This window comes from Neolamprologus multifasciatus, chromosome 10 (assembly GCF_963576455.1).
Source record: "Neolamprologus multifasciatus chromosome 10, fNeoMul1.2, whole genome shotgun sequence".
NCBI classification, from domain to species: Eukaryota; Metazoa; Chordata; class Actinopteri; order Cichliformes; family Cichlidae; genus Neolamprologus; species Neolamprologus multifasciatus.
In genome coordinates this window covers 18,928,391-18,946,786 of record NC_140448.1, presented here as the reverse complement: position 1 = coordinate 18,946,786, position 18,396 = coordinate 18,928,391, and the positions used below count along the sequence as shown (strand labels likewise).

At 39.9% G+C, this 18,396-nt stretch overlaps 2 protein-coding genes across 3 annotated transcripts; one reads left to right on the top strand and one right to left on the bottom strand.

Annotated features, from left to right (window-relative positions):
• The first annotated feature begins 231 nt into the window (after positions 1-231).
• On the top strand, positions 232-6,930 carry LOC146510098 (uncharacterized). Its single transcript, XM_085174579.1, has 2 exons — positions 232-612; positions 1,277-6,930. Exons 1-2 carry the CDS (start codon positions 552-554, stop codon positions 1,756-1,758), a joined length of 543 nt encoding a protein of 180 aa, XP_085030705.1. The 5' UTR covers positions 232-551; the 3' UTR covers positions 1,759-6,930.
• On the bottom strand, positions 5,462-18,357 carry aifm5 (apoptosis inducing factor mitochondria associated 5). Of its 2 annotated transcripts, XM_085174509.1 has the most exons (19): positions 17,846-18,357; positions 17,665-17,755; positions 16,143-16,252; positions 15,807-15,916; positions 15,680-15,724; positions 14,782-14,863; positions 14,408-14,520; positions 14,233-14,319; positions 13,971-14,062; positions 13,353-13,483; positions 11,380-11,495; positions 11,214-11,285; positions 10,369-10,432; positions 10,074-10,150; positions 9,834-9,951; positions 7,514-7,612; positions 7,224-7,299; positions 7,020-7,124; positions 5,462-5,589 (listed from the first exon to the last, which is right to left on the bottom strand). In XM_085174509.1, the coding sequence occupies exons 1-19, from the start codon at positions 17,859-17,861 to the stop codon at positions 5,556-5,558; spliced, it is 1,638 nt and encodes a 545-aa protein (XP_085030635.1). In that variant the 5' UTR covers positions 17,862-18,357; the 3' UTR covers positions 5,462-5,555. The 2 variants fall into 2 exon arrangements, with proteins under 2 accessions (XP_085030635.1, XP_085030634.1); XM_085174508.1 differs by lacking the exon at positions 5,462-5,589 and having other exon boundaries at positions 6,818-7,124.
• Between the last annotated feature and the right edge of the window lie 39 nt (positions 18,358-18,396).

Sequence of the window (18,396 nt, the reverse complement as noted above, 5' to 3'; positions counted from 1 at the left end):
TTTCCCGTGATTCCCATCAACTTTCTCGTGGTTCCCAAATCAACAGCAAACTTAATCCGTCAGATAAAAACAGCTAAACAAATAAAGTCTATGAGGTTCATCCTTCTGTTTCTAAAATGTCTTCATTGTCAAAGTGATTGATTCACTGGCAGCTGGCAGCTCGGTCAGGATCACAGAGCAAAGACGAACCGTGCAGCTCGAATTCGGCTTACTTCGTTTGACGTGTCGACGAGACCCGGAGACATTCTTCTCTGGGAAGGTGTGTCCTGTTGCCATGGAGAGGCGTCACTTGGCAACTTGGCGGTGTAGCGTGATTGTGAGGCACAAAAGGTAGCTCTGCAGCTCGCAGTACTTAGCCCATCTCCCCCCGTTTGTAGAAAACGTATTTATTTTAAATAAATAAGATTGAAGGGCAGCTGCTGACAGGCTACTTGTTTCCACCGAGGTTTCTTGTCTGCAGTGAGTAAGAAGAATAATCTAAGAAGAATTTTATCCTGTTCATCAGTTGGTTTGGCGTGAGCAGACCTACTCATCGGCACTGAGACACCAGTATGCAGACAAAGAAGAAAAGAAACAAAGGCATTGTTTCCAACTGTGCCCTAGAAAATGCAGGTATTTTATTCTCTTTTTTTTTTTTTTTATCAGTGGAACTCAAGTTCTGATTCATATATAATATTATGTGTTTTCCCTTAGCTAGTAAAATCACTACACTGAAAGTTTATGAAAAGAATATGTGATGGATCTACCTGCCTATCTCTGAATCAAAGACAACCTCAAAATCTAGAAAAATGAAGTCCTCGTGCTGAAAAGCACTGAAAATTAGATTTGTGCCTCGAGGGCACGTTAGAGGACAGGAAATTAAATTACAGTGCCACATTTTTTGTTATTGAAAGGATATTAGAAGCAGACCATGAAATGTATGTTTCTGATGGAGTCCATGCTACCAGTTAGTACAGAAACCATTCTGAAATGATAAACTGTGACCTAATAAAAAGCTCTTGAAACTCTCTCACAGCACAGCATTGATCTATTATTGGTCATGCTGCAGAGAGAAAAAAAGAAAAGGCATGGAAAAACATCTGACCCTCATGTTTCATCCCTCAAATCACTTGAATAGGTCATTAGAGAATCGACCCCGTGCCTCCTCATTAACCTATTATAGCTCTCTCCTGTAACCCAAGCCAAAAGTCCTTAATCTCCATAGGAAGTCATTAGTAATAGGAGGCCTCAGTTTTGTTTGCTAGTTTCCCTACATGTTTATAATGCTTCCCTACAGAGAAACTTCTGGCTGTATCTTTGCCTCCTGACATCTTGCCGCTGGCCCTTGTGCCTCCTCAGAGTCCGGGTCAGTCCCAAGACCAGGTTCCCAAGCTCAGAGCCTCCACTAAGAAGAAACGAAAACGACAGAGGAAAAAACACAGCAAGGACTCTCCAGCCACGCTGACAGAGAACCATAAAAGCGATGGAAGCGGAGATACTGCTCAGGGATTCGTGACAGTGCTCAATGTCCCGCAGCACTCTCTCCCAGCTCAGACTCTCAGCCTGAGGTGGGAGGGAGTGCTGCAGGATCCCCAGGCTGAGGCAAAGAGACTGGAGCAGTATAGGGCCAACAGGCGGCAGCGGTACATTGCACACAGAGAGGCTCTGTTAAAAGAAACCCAGGACGCCTTAAGACAGACTTTTCCTAAAGAGAAAAAGGTTCCAGCTAAATGTGACCAGCAGGAGGCTGCGTCATTACTGCAGCTGAGCAGACACTGAATTAAAGAAGCAAAAGAGAGCCTTATGCTGTTAGTGGCCTCGGGATTTATTTGTTCACAGTTTAAAATAGATTTATGCAGTGTGAGACACAAAGTAAAGATCCTAGGGTGCTGTTAAGACACTGGACCAAAGAGAAACTGAGCAGCTGAACACCCTTTAAAACACCCCAACAGAAATGCTTAGGATCACAATGCCACAGCTTTCACGACAAGAACGCCTCCTGCTGAGCACACCTTAAGAAGTTAAGTTGATCTTTCAGGGCAAAAACCCGGTCGAGATCACATAACATGAACCCAACTCACATCTGTCAGTGAAGTGAAGGGGAGCTGATCCATTACAGCATGAGAACCACAAAGAAAGATGTCCAGCAGAGAGGGGGTGGCAATGTGACTGTAACAAAGCGCTGCTCTGCTGTCAGACTAAGCACAATACAGTAAACACAGTAAAAAGCTGGTTGGTGACACGATGGAGCAACAATTTAATGTGAAAAATCATAAACTCATTATTTCTCTCTTCTTCTTTGTTGCTCCTCTAAACTGTTAACTGTGTAACACTAAACCCCTTACTGATAAATGGCAGTGGGTGTCTGTTTATCACATTTGAACTTTATAGCCACAATTATGTAGCCACGCTACATGCAGGAGATAAAGATCATACAAATATACATACATATATAAGCTATTATGATTATAGTATGATGCTGTGATTTTGTGACACACCTTTCTAATCCGACATTCTATTAAGTGCTCGTTGAACTGTGAAATGTCCAGGTATTGCCTCATGATACCAGTAGTGATACTGACCTTAGCCAAATGCCAAACTACTGAAAAAAAAATCAGAAAAGATGAGAAGGGAAAAAAATGTTAGTGGCCTCCACCGGTAAAATCATTCCTGTTTGGGGGCTTGTCTCGTTGTTGTCCCTCTAGTCCACCTGCTGTTAATTTCGTCAAAGCAGCTAAAACATATTAACAACCCCTTCAATTACTTAACTGAACAGATCAATATTCTAGAAGTTTGACTTGATGCTGTAGTCTAAATATAAAGTGTTCATTTCATTTTTTCTTAACAGTATATGTGATTTTCGGAAAATGTTTGTATATGCATAATAGATGCCGGCACTCGCAGTTCCCTAAGCAATGTTTATGCAAAGTTTCATCAAGATTGCTCCACTCCCCCATGAGGAAACAGGGAACATGCAAACATACATCCATACATATGCATAAACCAATTGTAGTATGATGTGTCCCCGTCCACACAGGAAGCAGTTTGTCTGTAAAGCATCACTTTGACACAGAGGTTTGGCTACTGGTAGACGTTCCAGGCTGTGGTTGCCTAGGTAACCCTATAATGTATTTACTACCCTGTCATATGTCAATCCTCTAATGAAAGGATGTCAAACTGATTTTGCATGTTGCATCACATACAAACCAATTTGGCCATAAGTGGGCCAGACACTCCCCTTTGTGTCAATGTGAAGACGTTTAGCCACGACATTTAATCCCTGATACATCTTATTATATAAAAAAAGTAGTGCAGTTGCAACATTACATCTTAGTTTTTCTAAATGATAAGAACAAAATCTGTCAACACTACTGTTTGGGCTTTATGAGAAATAAACATGTAAAAAGTTGAACTAGCTCATTGCCCAGACTGTGCAATATTGATGAAACTGAACATTTCTGTTAATTCACAGAAAATGTCCTTAATTTATTTAATTGTTTATGTATTTATTATTTTTTTAACTGTAGCCTCATTGTAAAAAACATACATTTCTATATTTCTATAGTTGTCTAGTGGGCCAAATTAGAGTCTTTGCTGGTCTGAGCCTTATGTTTGACACCCTTGATCTAATGTTCTTTACTACCCTGTCATATGTGTATCATAGGTATCCTGTGCTATCACCGTTGCTTGCATAGAAAGTTATCTCAGGACACGCCCACTTTGCGTCACTAGTGGGGGGGTTTTCTTAAAACCTGCAATCGCTGCCAAGTTTCATTGGCTTTCAAAGGTTTCTGGTCACCACACAACTCAAAATCACTTCATGTGTGGATGCAGCTTAAGGCTCTTTGTGCTATAGATTTTTTACTGTCTCTAAGATGTTTGATGAGCAAATACAGTAACGTACAACATCTTAAATGTCCTTCAAATCACATAAAGAATTAAGTGTAATTATAGGTGTACATTTATGAAGTGGGACAGATTACTTCCTGTTTCTGTCCACTCTGTGTAGGAACACTACCACTGCTGGACAATAGATGTCAGAACAGTCCCTCTCTGAGTGAATCATATGTTCTCATGAGTCACTAAATACAACAGAGACCAAACTGATATGCCTGAGTTTTTTTTAATTCAAAGTTAAAAACAGGACAAAAATGTTTAAATGACAAGTACTTCACTTTTATTCTTACTCTTGGCATCAAGAATCACTTTGAAATGATAACAACGCTGTTACTAACAAGAGGGCTGATGATGCTCATCAATGTGTCTTCTTCTTGTCACCTCAAGAAAACAAATCTAATAATGTTCTTATACCGAGGATATCATAGATTACTTGCTGTACCAGAGTGACTGGGTTCCTGTGAATTTACAGCATTATACTGTAAATGCATTGTACATACAGAAATGAGGTAACTTGAATATCACAGGAGTCAGTCATCTCCTGTGCAATGAAATACACCTGCTCTATCCATAATTATCCGTAAAATTAGCCATTTTTCCCCTGCATCACCAGAGCTTGATTTTCATTATATTTAGGGTTGCACAATTAGCCAATTTTTATTTCTCTTACATAAGATAAGAGCTTCGATTCTGTTAAAATGGCAGGCAACAAGTTTCAATTCAAATGGTAATAAAAAAAAACTGTTTAGCCTGCCCTTTGCAAAGAAAAAAAAACTAAATCTTTGACATGCAACATTAGTACAGAGAGAAAAAAAGCCATTACCACCTACTACCACCTAAAATATCACTACTGGTACTGGTACTACTAACTGGATCTGGCCCTGAAAGGTCCTGGGTGAACTGAGGCATCCTGCTGAGAGCGAACAGTAAAAGCTGAGGTGTGAATTAAAGATAGCAGCAGAGCGATTGAGGCGGGGGGAGAGAGAGAAACGCAGCATTTCTGTTGTGCAGTGCTTTTGTTCGTTGTTTGCTGCAGGGCTATTGTTTGCTGTTGGTGTGTTTTGTTACCATTGCCTGTTTCAGCATCTCTGTTTCAAAGAGCTGAACACTGCTGCCTCTGTTTTCCTAATCCCCCACCCCCCACCCCCCAACTCACTGACCGGACCACGAACGCAGATGTAGTGGGCATTAAGGTCACTTATGTTTTTCCAGCTGCCCCATCCAAGTAAAAGTCAGCTTTAAATACTAACAGCAGATAACATACTGAGGCATCTTAAACAGCGATGTCTCTGGACTGTTACTGAAACACTCCTGGAGACATAAATCCATGAAATAAAAAAAAAATCTGTTAAATTAATGACAAAAAAAAATCGATTTAAAAAAGAAGACCTATAAGCTGCATCTTTTTGAGGTATCTGTTGTTGACATTTGGACTCCCCCTCACAGGAACACTGAATGCATGGTATGCACTTCCACACAGCCCGTATTAGATGCTGAGCTGTTACTGCAGCTTTCACTGTGTTTGGTGCTCCTTCCCTCCACAAGTGAAGTTTGTCTCTTCCGACTGAAAAGTTTCAATCCACATTTCCAAACTCCCCCTGGTCCTTTTTGTGAGCCGTGCTGAAGAAGAGACATACGGAGGAACGAACATTGGACAGACGAGTGTAAGGAGCTGAATATCAGGACAGCTGCAGCCAGCTCAGGTCGTCTGATCTGTCAGAGAGAGGAAAAATATTTGAAAAAATGCTTTTATGTGGATTTCCACTTATCTTGTGTTTTTCTGCCTCCATTCACCAGCACAGTGAATTTTAAATCAATCACCATGTGATGTGCTGACTTTCAGCTTTAATTCAAGATGTTTAACAAATGTATTGCAACAGATACATCCATTTTTAAAACATTTTTTTATACATAGCTCCCTTTTTTCAGAGGCTCAAAGTTAATTGGACAGATGACTGTCAGGTGCTTATATGACCTTGAAGGTCTGTTCTCTTGCTATTCATTCAGAAATTAAGCAGAACTCCCAATAAGAGTTCCAGAGAGATACCAAAGCAAGTGAGCGAGTGAGTCATCATTAGATTGAAAAACCAAACCAAACCAAACCTGAGAGGAAAAAAATTAGGAGTGGCTAAATGACCATTCTAGCTCATTCTTAAAACTGTAAGTGCAGGATGATGGAGGCTATGTAAAGCAACTTCACAACATTCAGCATTTAAAAATCAAGAATACTCTTAAGGAGGTATCATTGTTATGGTCAACAATCAAGAGATGCCTTCAAGAATGGAAACACAGCGCGTTTACAACAAGCAGGTCAGATTAGACTTTACCAGAAAACATGTAAAGAGAAAATGCAGCTCTAATATAATGTTTGGACAGATGAAACCAAGATTAACTTGAAACATGCTGACAGCATTAGGGCATGGGCATGTATGGCTGCCAGATCATCTGTTTATTGATGTGACTGCTGCTAGAAGTAGCAGGGTCTCAGGAAACATTTTTTCTGAGCGTTAAACAGGATATGCTGTATTTTGAAATTGTTCCATATTTCTTAGTCAGATATGCACCTCATTCATCATGTTTGGTTTCAAAACAAGATTATATCATGCGCAAAAAAGACACTGACCTATGCAGACCTATGCAGGGACTTCTCTAATGATGCCATGAAAAACTGTTTTCAAATTTTAGTGATCTGAGATTTTTACAAAGCCTATGAAAGGTTTGATTAAGCCCATGTGAGAAGCATGCATGTTCTACCCAGATCCCAGCCATCACTAGAGACAAAAGGAATATTTGTGTAGTTAGAATTTGTCTGAATCTCTTTTGAATGCTACGTGTAATAAAGGACAGCTTGAAACAAGGTAATGGCTTGATTATCCGAACAATGTCTGGACATCATGTGTCAAAACAGCTTTGAAGTCATGTTCCTGACCACCTGTGGTGTCTAACTTAAACAATGAAACTCTGTTAGATCTTTTTTTGGACTCCACCAACCTCTAGGGAAGAAACATGGCTCATTTTTCATAAAAATAAATGTCCCCACATGTCTCTCTGGAGTCATATTGTTCAGATTCAGTTTGACTAAAATAATCAGAAGATGGGAATATAGAAACCAAGTGTAAAACAAACAGAATGATTTTACATACTGGGCCTCGTTTTTTGTGATGACTTTTCCTGTTGCGAGTCTCTCAGCTACTGCCGACACTGCTGGATCAAAGTTCAGGCCAGCTGCTGCTATGACCTCCTCATCCCTACAGGGAAAAAAACATTCCAAACATACACATCTGGGTATTTATTTAATGGTTACATTTTTTCTATCACAGTTGAATACAGTTTCAACAACAACTTACTTAATGTACAATGCGAGGAACTTCCTGTCCTCAAACTTTCCTTTTATCACGAGCTCAGTGTATCCCTCCCCATAGCCTGCACACAGCCAAAGCAAACATTTAACAATGGCATGCAGAAACATATGAAATCTATCACAGAGGGTTTATATACAGTGTTTTCAAGCAGTAAAATAAACAGTTTGGATGGCAAAGACTGAAAAGAAAGATGTAATAACTTCACATAAATAATGATAATAAGACACCTGATTTTTTGTGTTCCAATAAATATTTACGTGTGTGAGTATACCCACCTGTGTATCGGATGGTCTTACCCACAAGGACAGTCCAGTAGAAAGGGACTGAGTTCAGTTCAGCTGTTTTGTTTAGCATGTTCAGAGCTACTATTCTCCCTTAACACACACAAAAAAGTTTAACATGTAAATGACATATATGGGATTTTACCCTGTAACACCCAGTGTATCATATTTTATACATGAGTTTTTGAGACCATGAATCAATAGCACAGGGCTCGCAAAATCGCTAGCCCGACGTCCCGGGGCTAGCGATTTTTCCAGTCGGGCTACCAAAATCTAACTCAGCCCTGCCCGTCGGGCTATCATAGGAAAATATATGTCAGTGCTTTTGCATTCTTTCGCCAATGTAGCTGAGTAATGTCATTGTCATTGGCATCGATGAGCCACTGTCAATATGTGACATATTGAAATCGCGTTTGAATTTGCGCTTGCTTTTTGCTTTCATTTTCATTTTGCGATCGCGCGAACGGTGTATAGAGAGCGGCAGCACTGATTGGTGAGTGACGATTAATTGCGCACCAATTCCTCTGATATCGTCTTATCACTCATTAGCTTACTATTCAAACGCGACAAGTGAAGTCTCTCGCAGCAAGCTTAAACATGTCAGAGGTTGAGTGCGCAAAGAACCGCTGATCATTATGTAAGTACGTGTGTAAAAGCAGCAGGATTTACGCTGGTATTTTAGTTCTGCAGAGCCAAATAAGACAGGTCAGGGTGAAGAAGGGGCAGCCAAAGAAAAGCCGATCACAAAACGGAAAAGATATGACAAATCGAGCCTGTTCTCACTCCCGAGGTGTAACATGGCGACGTTTTGTCACATCCCGCGGCGTTCCTTAGGAACGCGAAAGGAGACTTTCGGCGTTCTTATGGTACGCGGCGGGTTATGGCTGAAATCCAGTGCAATGACGCCCCCGCGGTAATCAACGTTCCAGCCCTGTATTCCAGCCCTAAACCTAACCTTATCCCTAGCCCTAACCATAACCTTTTTCCTCACCTTAAACAGGACTTAAATGATGTTAAATAGCGTGTTTCTAAGCTATTTGAAGGAAAAGAGCGAACATGTGTAGATTGAGTCCATACGGTTCTCACATTTCCTCATTTTTCCGAGGTCGTCATTTAAGAATGTGGTGGGTAGCCGAAAACGTAATATGTTGACGATTTGTCACCTAGCCTAAAATGTTACGCTTTGGGAGTGAGAACGTGTTGGACAAATCAGACTATGAGGCAAAAAGAAAGCGCAGCTTTTTTGGTTTCATGGACAAAATAATTTCTGTGGCTGGAATATGACGAGCTAAATAACATGATGTTCTGCCAGGTGTGTTGTGAGTTTCATTTGATTTCTGAGTCGACAAGCGCCTTTGTTACTGGGACCAGTCATTTTAAGAAAGACCCCATCAGAACTCATGAGAACTGCAAGAAATGCATTATTGCCCAGTCTGCAGTATCTTTCCCAGAACAAACACCAATTGCAAAAAAACATACTACAAATAAACCAAGCACAACAAGAACTCCTGAAAAAGCTGTTTAGAACAGCGTGCTATATTGCAAAGAGTGAACTACCATTGGCAGAATTTAGCAGTCTTTGCAAACTTCAAAAAGCAAATGGCCTAGATCTTGGTTCCACTTACTTCTTACCCGTGACTTCAGTGAAAATTTCAGATTCAGGATCTGACACAGACTGATTCATGTTCTACACAGTTCTTACAAGTTCATAGAAATTTCTGTTCAATTAGAACCAAGTATTTGAGTTGATGGTTTTAATTTTTATACAGTTGTTGTGATTTGTATTTTAACGATTTTTTTTGATTAATTTTTGTTTCCGTTACAATATTATACTTTAATGTATAATATTGTAAAGGAAACAAAACGTAAAAATAATTTCTTTTTTTATTCGGGCTACTTAAATTTATTTTGGGCTACCAAAAACTGAAGAATGCCTGCCCGAAGGGCTACCAGAGATTTTGAAATTTTGCGAGCCTTGTAGCACAATACATTTTTAAGCAATAGCAAAAATTATACAAATGAAAATGTATATATGCAAATTGATATTTAATTTGTTATTGTTTGTATTCATCAGAATGCTTAGTAAACACTCCAGCCTGAAGGAGAGAGCAAAGGTAAGGTTGACAATGTTGATGTCAGTTTTGGCACTTTAAGTAATATAAATTCACCCAGAATTCTCGTGAATTTAGTCCCGCTTCCGATAGATGACGTTTTAACAGCTTTTGTGCTTCCCATGGTAAATGTCAAACATTGATTTTGTGCATCAAAGTCTCTTTGTGAAACTTTCCAGTTAAGTCTATGTTTCCTGCTTTACCCTGTGCTTGTGCCATCTGCCAGTGTCCAATGTTAACCATCCTGTTTTTAGCCATGGCCAGTGGGAACATGGCCAGATCACCACCACAGAAGACATCGGGGACATTGGTGTGCATGTACTGCAGGAGGGATACACACACAGAACTGATGATCAGTGTTCCAAAGCACAAGTTTGGGGAAAAAGTACAAGTCAGGCTTATGTGCTGTAGATAATCGGGTGAACCACTGACCATTAGCCTACCTTGTCGACCTTTACAAAGTTTTTTGAGGTCATCTGTATTTTACTGTCCTTTAGGTACTCTGAGTTTGGCATTGTGCCTAATGGAGGAAAAATAGGAGCAGTTAATCAGGTCATTTCACTCAGTTATTTGTATACAATTGTAACAAGTCATTTAACATTAACATCAGACATATTTACAATATGCTGGCAACAGTAATATAAGTGAATATATACATATACTGACTATAAAAGCTTTCAAGAATTCTGTGTTACTTAATAAAAGACTCATAAAAGACTCTGATATGTTTCCACTTACCAATACCTACAATCAAAACTTCAGCTGGGATAACTTTTCCACTTTTCAGCACAACCTCCTTCACCTTGAGGAAAAAAAAAAAACAGAACGTGACAGGAAGAACTGAGTGTTAGTGTTTTTTTTCATTACTGAAGATAAAACTGCTGATATTCTTATCTAAAACTAGGTTTCACAATCCTGGGCCATTTGACCCAGCGTTTTGAGTCTTAATATATTTTGATGTTTATGGTTTATGTTTAAGTTCATTAGCTTATCTAAGTTCATTTCTATTTTGCCTATGATGCCCTGTTATAGTTCATTGTTTATTAGATTTCCCTTGTGTCTTCACGCCTGTGTTTAAGTCTCCGTTGCTCTTCATGCGTTTCATGTCTGCGTCTCATTATGTTTCCCGTTGTATTTTGAAGAGGTTTGGTGTCCCGTGTTCGTTGTGTTTAGTTTCACTTCCCCTGTGGCATCAATATGTTTATTCTAATCAGCTGTCACCCATGTGTTTCCACTTCCCCTGATCACCTCCTGTGTGCATTTTGTGTGTTTTCATTGATTCCTTGTCAGGTCGTCTGTTGAGTTCTCGTCACGCCTCTATGTTTCCAGGTTTTTGTCATGTTCAAGGTTTTGTTCTTTGTCTGTTGTGTTTAGCATTTAGTTTTTCCCAGTTTAGTTCTAGTTTCGCCTCAGTCTGCATCTGCCTTTTGTTTTGTACCTTTTCCCAGCCACAAATAAACGGCTCGCCTTTTGTTATATTATAGTTTTGCTCCAAGTGTCTGCATTTGGGTCCTCTTCCTCCCTCCACATGTTCTGCCAGTGCATATCGTGACACTGGAATGAAGTTTATCTCCTCACTTTACCTTGCCATTCACACCTCGGATCTCTGTCACGTTATCATTCATGTAGAATTTCACATTTCTCTCAATCAGCATCTACAGAAACAAGAGTGAACAACAAATAGGTAAGCTGGAGATGAACTACTGTCAGGGTATAACACGTACATCTCCATCTCTTCATCTTTCTTACCGTCATGGTGAGTTTGCCGATTTCAGGACCCAATGTATTTTGGTACGGCATTTCACTGCTGCCTATCACTGTGATACTGGAGGCTTTGTCTGTCAAGTAAGATGCCACCTCCATGCCTGAAAGCAACATGTAATTGTAGGTGCTGGAGCGAATATCAGTGTGAATAATATATTTTACTTAATATTTGACATATGATGTGAACAAAAAGACAAAGAGAAAAAGAAAAATAAAGCTAAAAGGTGTTGATGCTGTAAATTAATTTTTTTATTTTCCTCTCTTTTGTAGGCTTTTGGGTCTATATAAAAATGGGGAAGAAAGGAAAAAAGGAAGTTTTCACATAAAGCATATAATTCCACTAGCTTTGTTTTCCACACAAATCCAGGCAATACAAATGTGCACATAGTACCCTTAGTAGAGCTGGGCGATATAAGATTTTTTCATATCACGATATGTTTTTTTTCATTTCAGGCGATAACAATATATATCACGATATAAGCCAAATAACTATATTTGTAAGATATATATAAGTAAAATGTGAAATAATCAGCAGCTTGTTTTGCTTTAAATATTTATTTCCCATAATAAGTTCAACAGGGTAGATGTACTTAAGGAACATGAGACTTTTTCAGATAAATAAAGGCAAATATTGCAAACTACACAAAAGGCAGCCGCTAAAGCGTTTAAGTTTCAAAATAGAACAAACAAAACAGACTACTAAATTGTCAATTCCACTTAGAAACAAAATATTAATTCTAAAAATAAATCTTAGTTTGTTTTACAGAAGAACAGACAAAATTGTCAATATCAAATAAACTGAGAACTAAAAGGAAATTCTCAATCTCTCCTTGTTGTATAGCTTAGTTTTTCAAACAGTTTTAACAGTTACTTTAGTCTGACAAAATCCGAATGACGAATTAGCGATTCAGTCAGAGATTGAGCATGCACCGGTTTATTGTATTTCCAGACTTGCTTTCGGCACAATTTACAGTGCGCGCTACTCTGTTTTTTGTCAGACTTGAAATAGCCGAAATACCGTCACACTACGGAACTTCTATGGCTCTTCCGTTCGACAATCTCTCCGGTGTTCTGACAAAACGTCCTACCGTAAGTAGTTTATGCACATTTCTGCTGTCACAGAGTAATTCCAGCACAAATGTAAGTAGGTATGATGGTTTGCCACTTAACTTTGCCTTTTAGAGTATGCTTGTAGCTCACATTCATAAAGCCAGGATGGTTTGCCACTTTATTTTACCCATCAAAGTATGCTTGTAGCTCACATTCATAAAGGTAGCATGGTTTGACACGTATTTATACCCGTCAGACTGTTTCTAGCTCTTATTAACAAAGGTAAGATGATTTGCCACTGAATTCTAGCTGTAAATTTATGCTTCTAGCTCATATTCACAAAGGAAGGAGGGTTCGCCACTTAATTTTAGCTGTTAAAGTATGCTTGTACATCACATTTACAAAGGTAGGATGGTTTGGCACATAATTTTACCCGTCAGAGTATGTTTGTAGCTTATATTCACAAAGGTAGGACGCCACTGAATTTCGTGTAATTTCGGGTAGGATGGTTTGTCAGGTAGGATGGATTCCCAGAACACCTGCATTGGAACCATCATCTGTTTTCTCTTCGGTAACCTTCGGTCACGCTCTCGGTTGATTTTTCTCTAGTTGGCACACTCATTTCCTCCATTACCCGGGCGGCACGGCGGCTGGCTGCTTTCCAAACAAATACACACGTACGGCTTGGCACTTGTGCTGTACGTAACAAGTCACGTGACGTGACGCTGCGGCTGTGATTGGTTCGGCTCTGCGCTAGTTAATTTGGATTGGCTGTTCTTCTTTTTTTTAAGAGGACAAGAGAGATGAGGCCTATCGCAATAGTTTAACTTTTCTATCGAGAAAAAGTTATTTCGCAATACATATTGTTATCGTTCTATCGCCCAGCTCTAAACCATAGTAATCAGTACCAACAAATGAGGTTCCCACGAGGACAACATCGGAGCCCGTACAGGCTGCGTGGATTTGCCGGGCGTCCTCTGGCGTCTCCAACATCTTGATATTCCCCAAGTTCATGCCAGGAACATCCAGACCCTTTGCTCTAAAGGACAGGGATCAGAAGCAACTCACTCTATTGTCAAGTAAAGTGGATGCTCCACAGCAGGAACCATGATCCTTTCTCAGATTTTTTGAAACGACTAATTATATCTTAAAGTGGTAAATTTTCTCGTTTTAAATTTTTGATGTGTTTTCTATCTTCTACTGTCGGTTTATGAGATTTGCAGACCTCTGCATGCTGTTTTAGGTACCTTTTATGCAGCAACCCAGCTTTTTCAGAAAAGGTGTTGTTACTCTGAGACTCAGCTTAATAAAGTCTCCTTAGTTTTATCGTAAAAGTGAATTATAATATATTTCTTATTTAAACATTTCCATCAAATGTGCAGACTTAAAAATATATGATAAAACTGAGAGGACACTAACAATAATATTTTAGTTGGGGAATAATTGATGCCTGCCTGAGGCTAGAAAAGGTGTTTATGCTGGAGCCAAGTATATGTTTGTACACATATTTGTGAGGTTGTCTGTACCTGCAGCCAGTTGAAATGAGGAGTTGGTCGTAGCTCTGGACTGAACCATCATCAAATGTGACCGTCTTCTTGTCTGTGTCCACGGAAAGCGCCTGCAAACACATCAGCAACCAGTTTCAAAGCATGACTCAATCACACAGATAGCAAGTCATTCCCACATGTGTTGCTGTCCGGATGAAGATTTACCTCAAGGTCACAATGTCTATGAGATAAAACACAGATGCAAGCACATGAAGGATGTTGTCATACAGGAAGTACTCACTTTTTTCCTGAGCCACACCTCTATGTCATACTGATGGAAAAACTCCATCCTCCTCATCAGGATGCTGTCGCTCTCCACGTTCATCACCTGTGAAATCAGCGAAACTCCAGTGAAGTGAAGGAAATTCATAAAGAGACTTTCATGTGTTTGTGTCGAGTTATTCGCTGTGCTGAACCTTGCTCAGACGTGTTTTGTCGTAAGGTAGGAGGTCTTCTCTGGTCACCATAATGATCCTGCCACCAAAGTTTTCCTGCCGCAGCGTCTCAGCACAAATGAGTGAAGCGGCTCCTGCACTTACACAAAACAACACACACACACACAAAGGAAGCAAATTAGAGGCAACTCAATCTAATACCTGCACGTATCCATGTACAGCATACGTACTTTTTTGCAAGATCAGAGAAGCATCTTATTTTCCTGACACATTTACTCAAATCCCAAGGCAAAATTGTTACATTTACTTATTTGTTGAGAGGACATGGTGGAAGATGCCAGTTAAGTGCCCTATTGAAGCCACACAACCACACACACATATTGGTCCACACTCACCTCCTCCCAGCAGCAGAACAGTGTGAGTAACTCCTGGGACTGCAGTGCCCATACGCTTTATCCTTTTCTCCTGCCTGAGAGTCTGAATCATGGATCAAACACGTGGTCAGGTCATCAGTAGGTACCAACAGTGATATTTACAAACAGAAAATTATACATGGGATATTATTTCAGTTGCCTAAAAATACACTCACGGTTGCTTTCTTAGGTTCAAATCAAATCAGCCAGTCACATGAAACAGCCCTTCAGTGCATTTGTTCACTGCAACTTTCAGCTACAAACTAGTTTCCAAAAATGTGAATCAAAATAAAACATAAGAGTTTGTGTCAGTGATGAACTAACAAGATAAAACCTGATATTTTAATGATTTTTAAGGGGAAAATGTGGTTAGTATGAATTTATTGACACGTCACACTTAAGAAAAGCAGGGAAATCCCACTTTGTAGCATCGCCTCTTTTTAAAAACAACAAAATGATAACTGTTTTAGTTTTTAAAGCAATATGCTCCCCATTCTTGATTAATCTGTGTTTTCAACTGCAAAGGACCTCTTTTGTTAAGTTTTGTAATGTGCTAACTGTTTCAGTGGGTCACAGATTTGGGTTGCAGAAGTACCAGGAGTCTGCTATGTTGGAGTCAGGTCATCAACTGGTGTTTATCGCCTCCACCATAAACATCCAGGTTCTCCCTCCCACAGTTACTCCCTGGCAATAATTTCAGCCTCTCTTTCCTTCTGTAGCTGGGTTTTAACTAGTGTTTATGAATGCAGCGGGGAGCTGTGTTCAGTGACAAAGGTTTTCAGAATTAGTTGCGTATGGCCTTCTTTCCTCGCTGAAGAGATCGATACCAGGAGATTAAAATGGCCTCATATCACTAAAACAGAAAAGGTAACATACTTACCTTTTTATTTATGGACACGTACACTTTGCTGTTTTGAATATGGACCTTCAAAAGAGAAAATAAAAACATGTAAACAACAGCAAATGTGCTCATAAGCTTTGCCTCAGTCTGTCTCTCCGGTTCATACTTTGTGGCAAGGTAGACAGTCGATGCCGGGGTATTCCTCGAGATCGCCTGTGTGGACATTGAAACAGGAGCCGTGCCACGGGCAGCGCACTCTGTTCCCCGAAATAAAACCTGAACACACAAAGATGTGCACAAGAAAAATACAAGATGAAGACAAATTATTAAAACATAAGAAACACATATGAAGCTCAGACCAGTCTGATAGCTTACAGTGTGCACAGACAAGGTAAATTTCCTTAAATGACACTTTTCTGCCCACACAAGCACCCAGACTTGACTCAAGACTGAAATACATCTATGTCACAGAAATTCCTCTTCAGACTTCCTGTCTTCATACCTTTGCTAAGTGGAGCGCCGTAGTGTGTACACTGGTTCCCAATGGCACTGTATTTACCCCCACTGCGCGTCAGCAGCACACCGTGATGTCCGACTTCAACTTCCATCATCCTGAGATAACAGACACACATACACACACACACAGAGGTTTTTAATTTTTTAGAATAAGATAAATTTCATTGTACATCTAAGCTTGTTTAACACTTCAACTTGGTCTTTTCCTCCAGCCGTGGAAGCGTCGTGTCTGCAGGGATGGCTTTATCTGGACTGAAAATTTTTTTTTTTTTTTAAGTAAAATGCACCTGAAATGTATAAAATCAAAGGTTTATGTATTAAAATAATTCATCATTAATGGGTATAAACTGAATGCACACCTATCAAGTAAGTTAGTTGACCAGATTGGATTAAATGTAATGTTTTAGATTGAACTTATACAACAAAATTATGCACAAAAATTAACATGTAATCAAATTACATAAAGTTACCATTTTGGGCATAAATAGTTTTTGAATACTTTGGGCTTTTCTATTTAAAAAAAAAAAAAAAAAAAGCGCCCGATGAAAACTGTAGTCTGTGGTCCATCAACCTTTTTCTGATTTTGAAGTCTGGTGTGCCAGAAAAAGTCTGAAAACCAGAGCTTCAGTTCAGCCAGAGGGCGTGGACACACAGACAAGGTGGTCGTGTTATCCTCCTTATAAACTGTAATCACTTTTACCCCTCCCCTGTTCCAGCAGAGGCTGTATTTTTTTTGATAAAACTGCAACCTTAGGGAGTTTTTGACAGGGTACAATCAATGACAAGGCCTCCTGGTAGTATTTTCACTAAAACTGACGTAGTATTGTTGGGTTTTAGACAGGTTCAATAGCCCCAGTGTCTCTGGCTCGCGTTTATGAGGCTGGTATTCACTGTCTGATCTACAGTTTAGACCAGATGGCACAGACATATATTCACTCCAGACCTTTCATCTACTGGGACCCTCACTGTCATTTAGACCCCACAGAGTGTCTAAATAATCTAAATAAAGGGTTTTTTGTGGTCAAATGCGTTTTACACTGTGAGGTACATACAGCTCAGCCCCAAGGAAAATTCCCCTTTATTTCAAAGAAAAGAAGGTTAATCCCTGAGATGTCTTAATTTAAGAAAAAGAGAGGCCAAGAAATGCTGCTTTAGCAAAGAAAGAAATCTCTCAGCAAGACTCTTTGAGCTTAAATTGTAAGAAATAAATTTGGAAAATAACAAAAAAAAGTCCAATTTCTCAGACTGACCAGTAATAATAGAAAAAAGGGTTTATTCACAGAAATTAACCATTTTTGTGAGGACAAAAAACAACAACAAAAACGAAATAGATTGGACTCTTTGCCGGGCCGTTTCTGGTCCCTGTCCCTTTTATTTGACATCCCTGCTATAAACCATTCAAGTGTTTTAGATGTCACACTGGGACCAGTTTAAAATTTATAGCAGGAAGTGTTTATGTGGTTAAAACACACAGGTGTATGTTTGCAGCTTCCCCATCCCCTCCTTACTGTCCATCCTGCAGGTCTGACTCCAGACAAACCACCTCTGTCAGCTCCTCTGATGGGTTCTCTGAATCAGAGTCTGTGAGCTCTCCGCGGGCTGCCCAAACACATTATAAATAAATAAATGAGTCATCAAATGAATGATCATCAGTTTACTTTCATACACCACTCTGCTGAGGCTACTCACGCGGCTTGGTCGACATCTCTGTGATTCAGCTGTAAGAGCTCACAGACACCCAGGCGAACCCCAGGGACATTAAAGGTTATTCAGACGCTCAGGTGGAAACAATTTGAGTCCTGCGTCACTTTGCTTTCCTCTCAGCAGCTGAACAATGGGAGTCCATTTCCAAGGGAACCAGTCCATCCCCAACCTGCATCCCAGTTGGTCCAGTGAAAAGTAGATGATTTGGCTCTAATCACCCTGGAAAGTGTCTTCGGTGAGGCAGTGAGCGGAGAGTTTGAGCACTGTGGCGGCTCACGTTCAGCCGCCGTATTGTCGCAGAGAAAGGAGACCCTGCTCTTTTGTTTTTTTACAACAGCAGCACAGAGAAAGGCTGACGAGGCTGAACGCTGAATGGAGGGGCGACAAAGCAACACTTACTCAACCACAGGTGGTTATAATTCACTCTAAAGCAGAAACACTGAAGTCAGGCACTGTGGTCACATTCACACACGAGGCTGCACGTCTATCAGATTTTAGCCCATATGTGCCACAAGGAATTTCATTAAGGACATCCG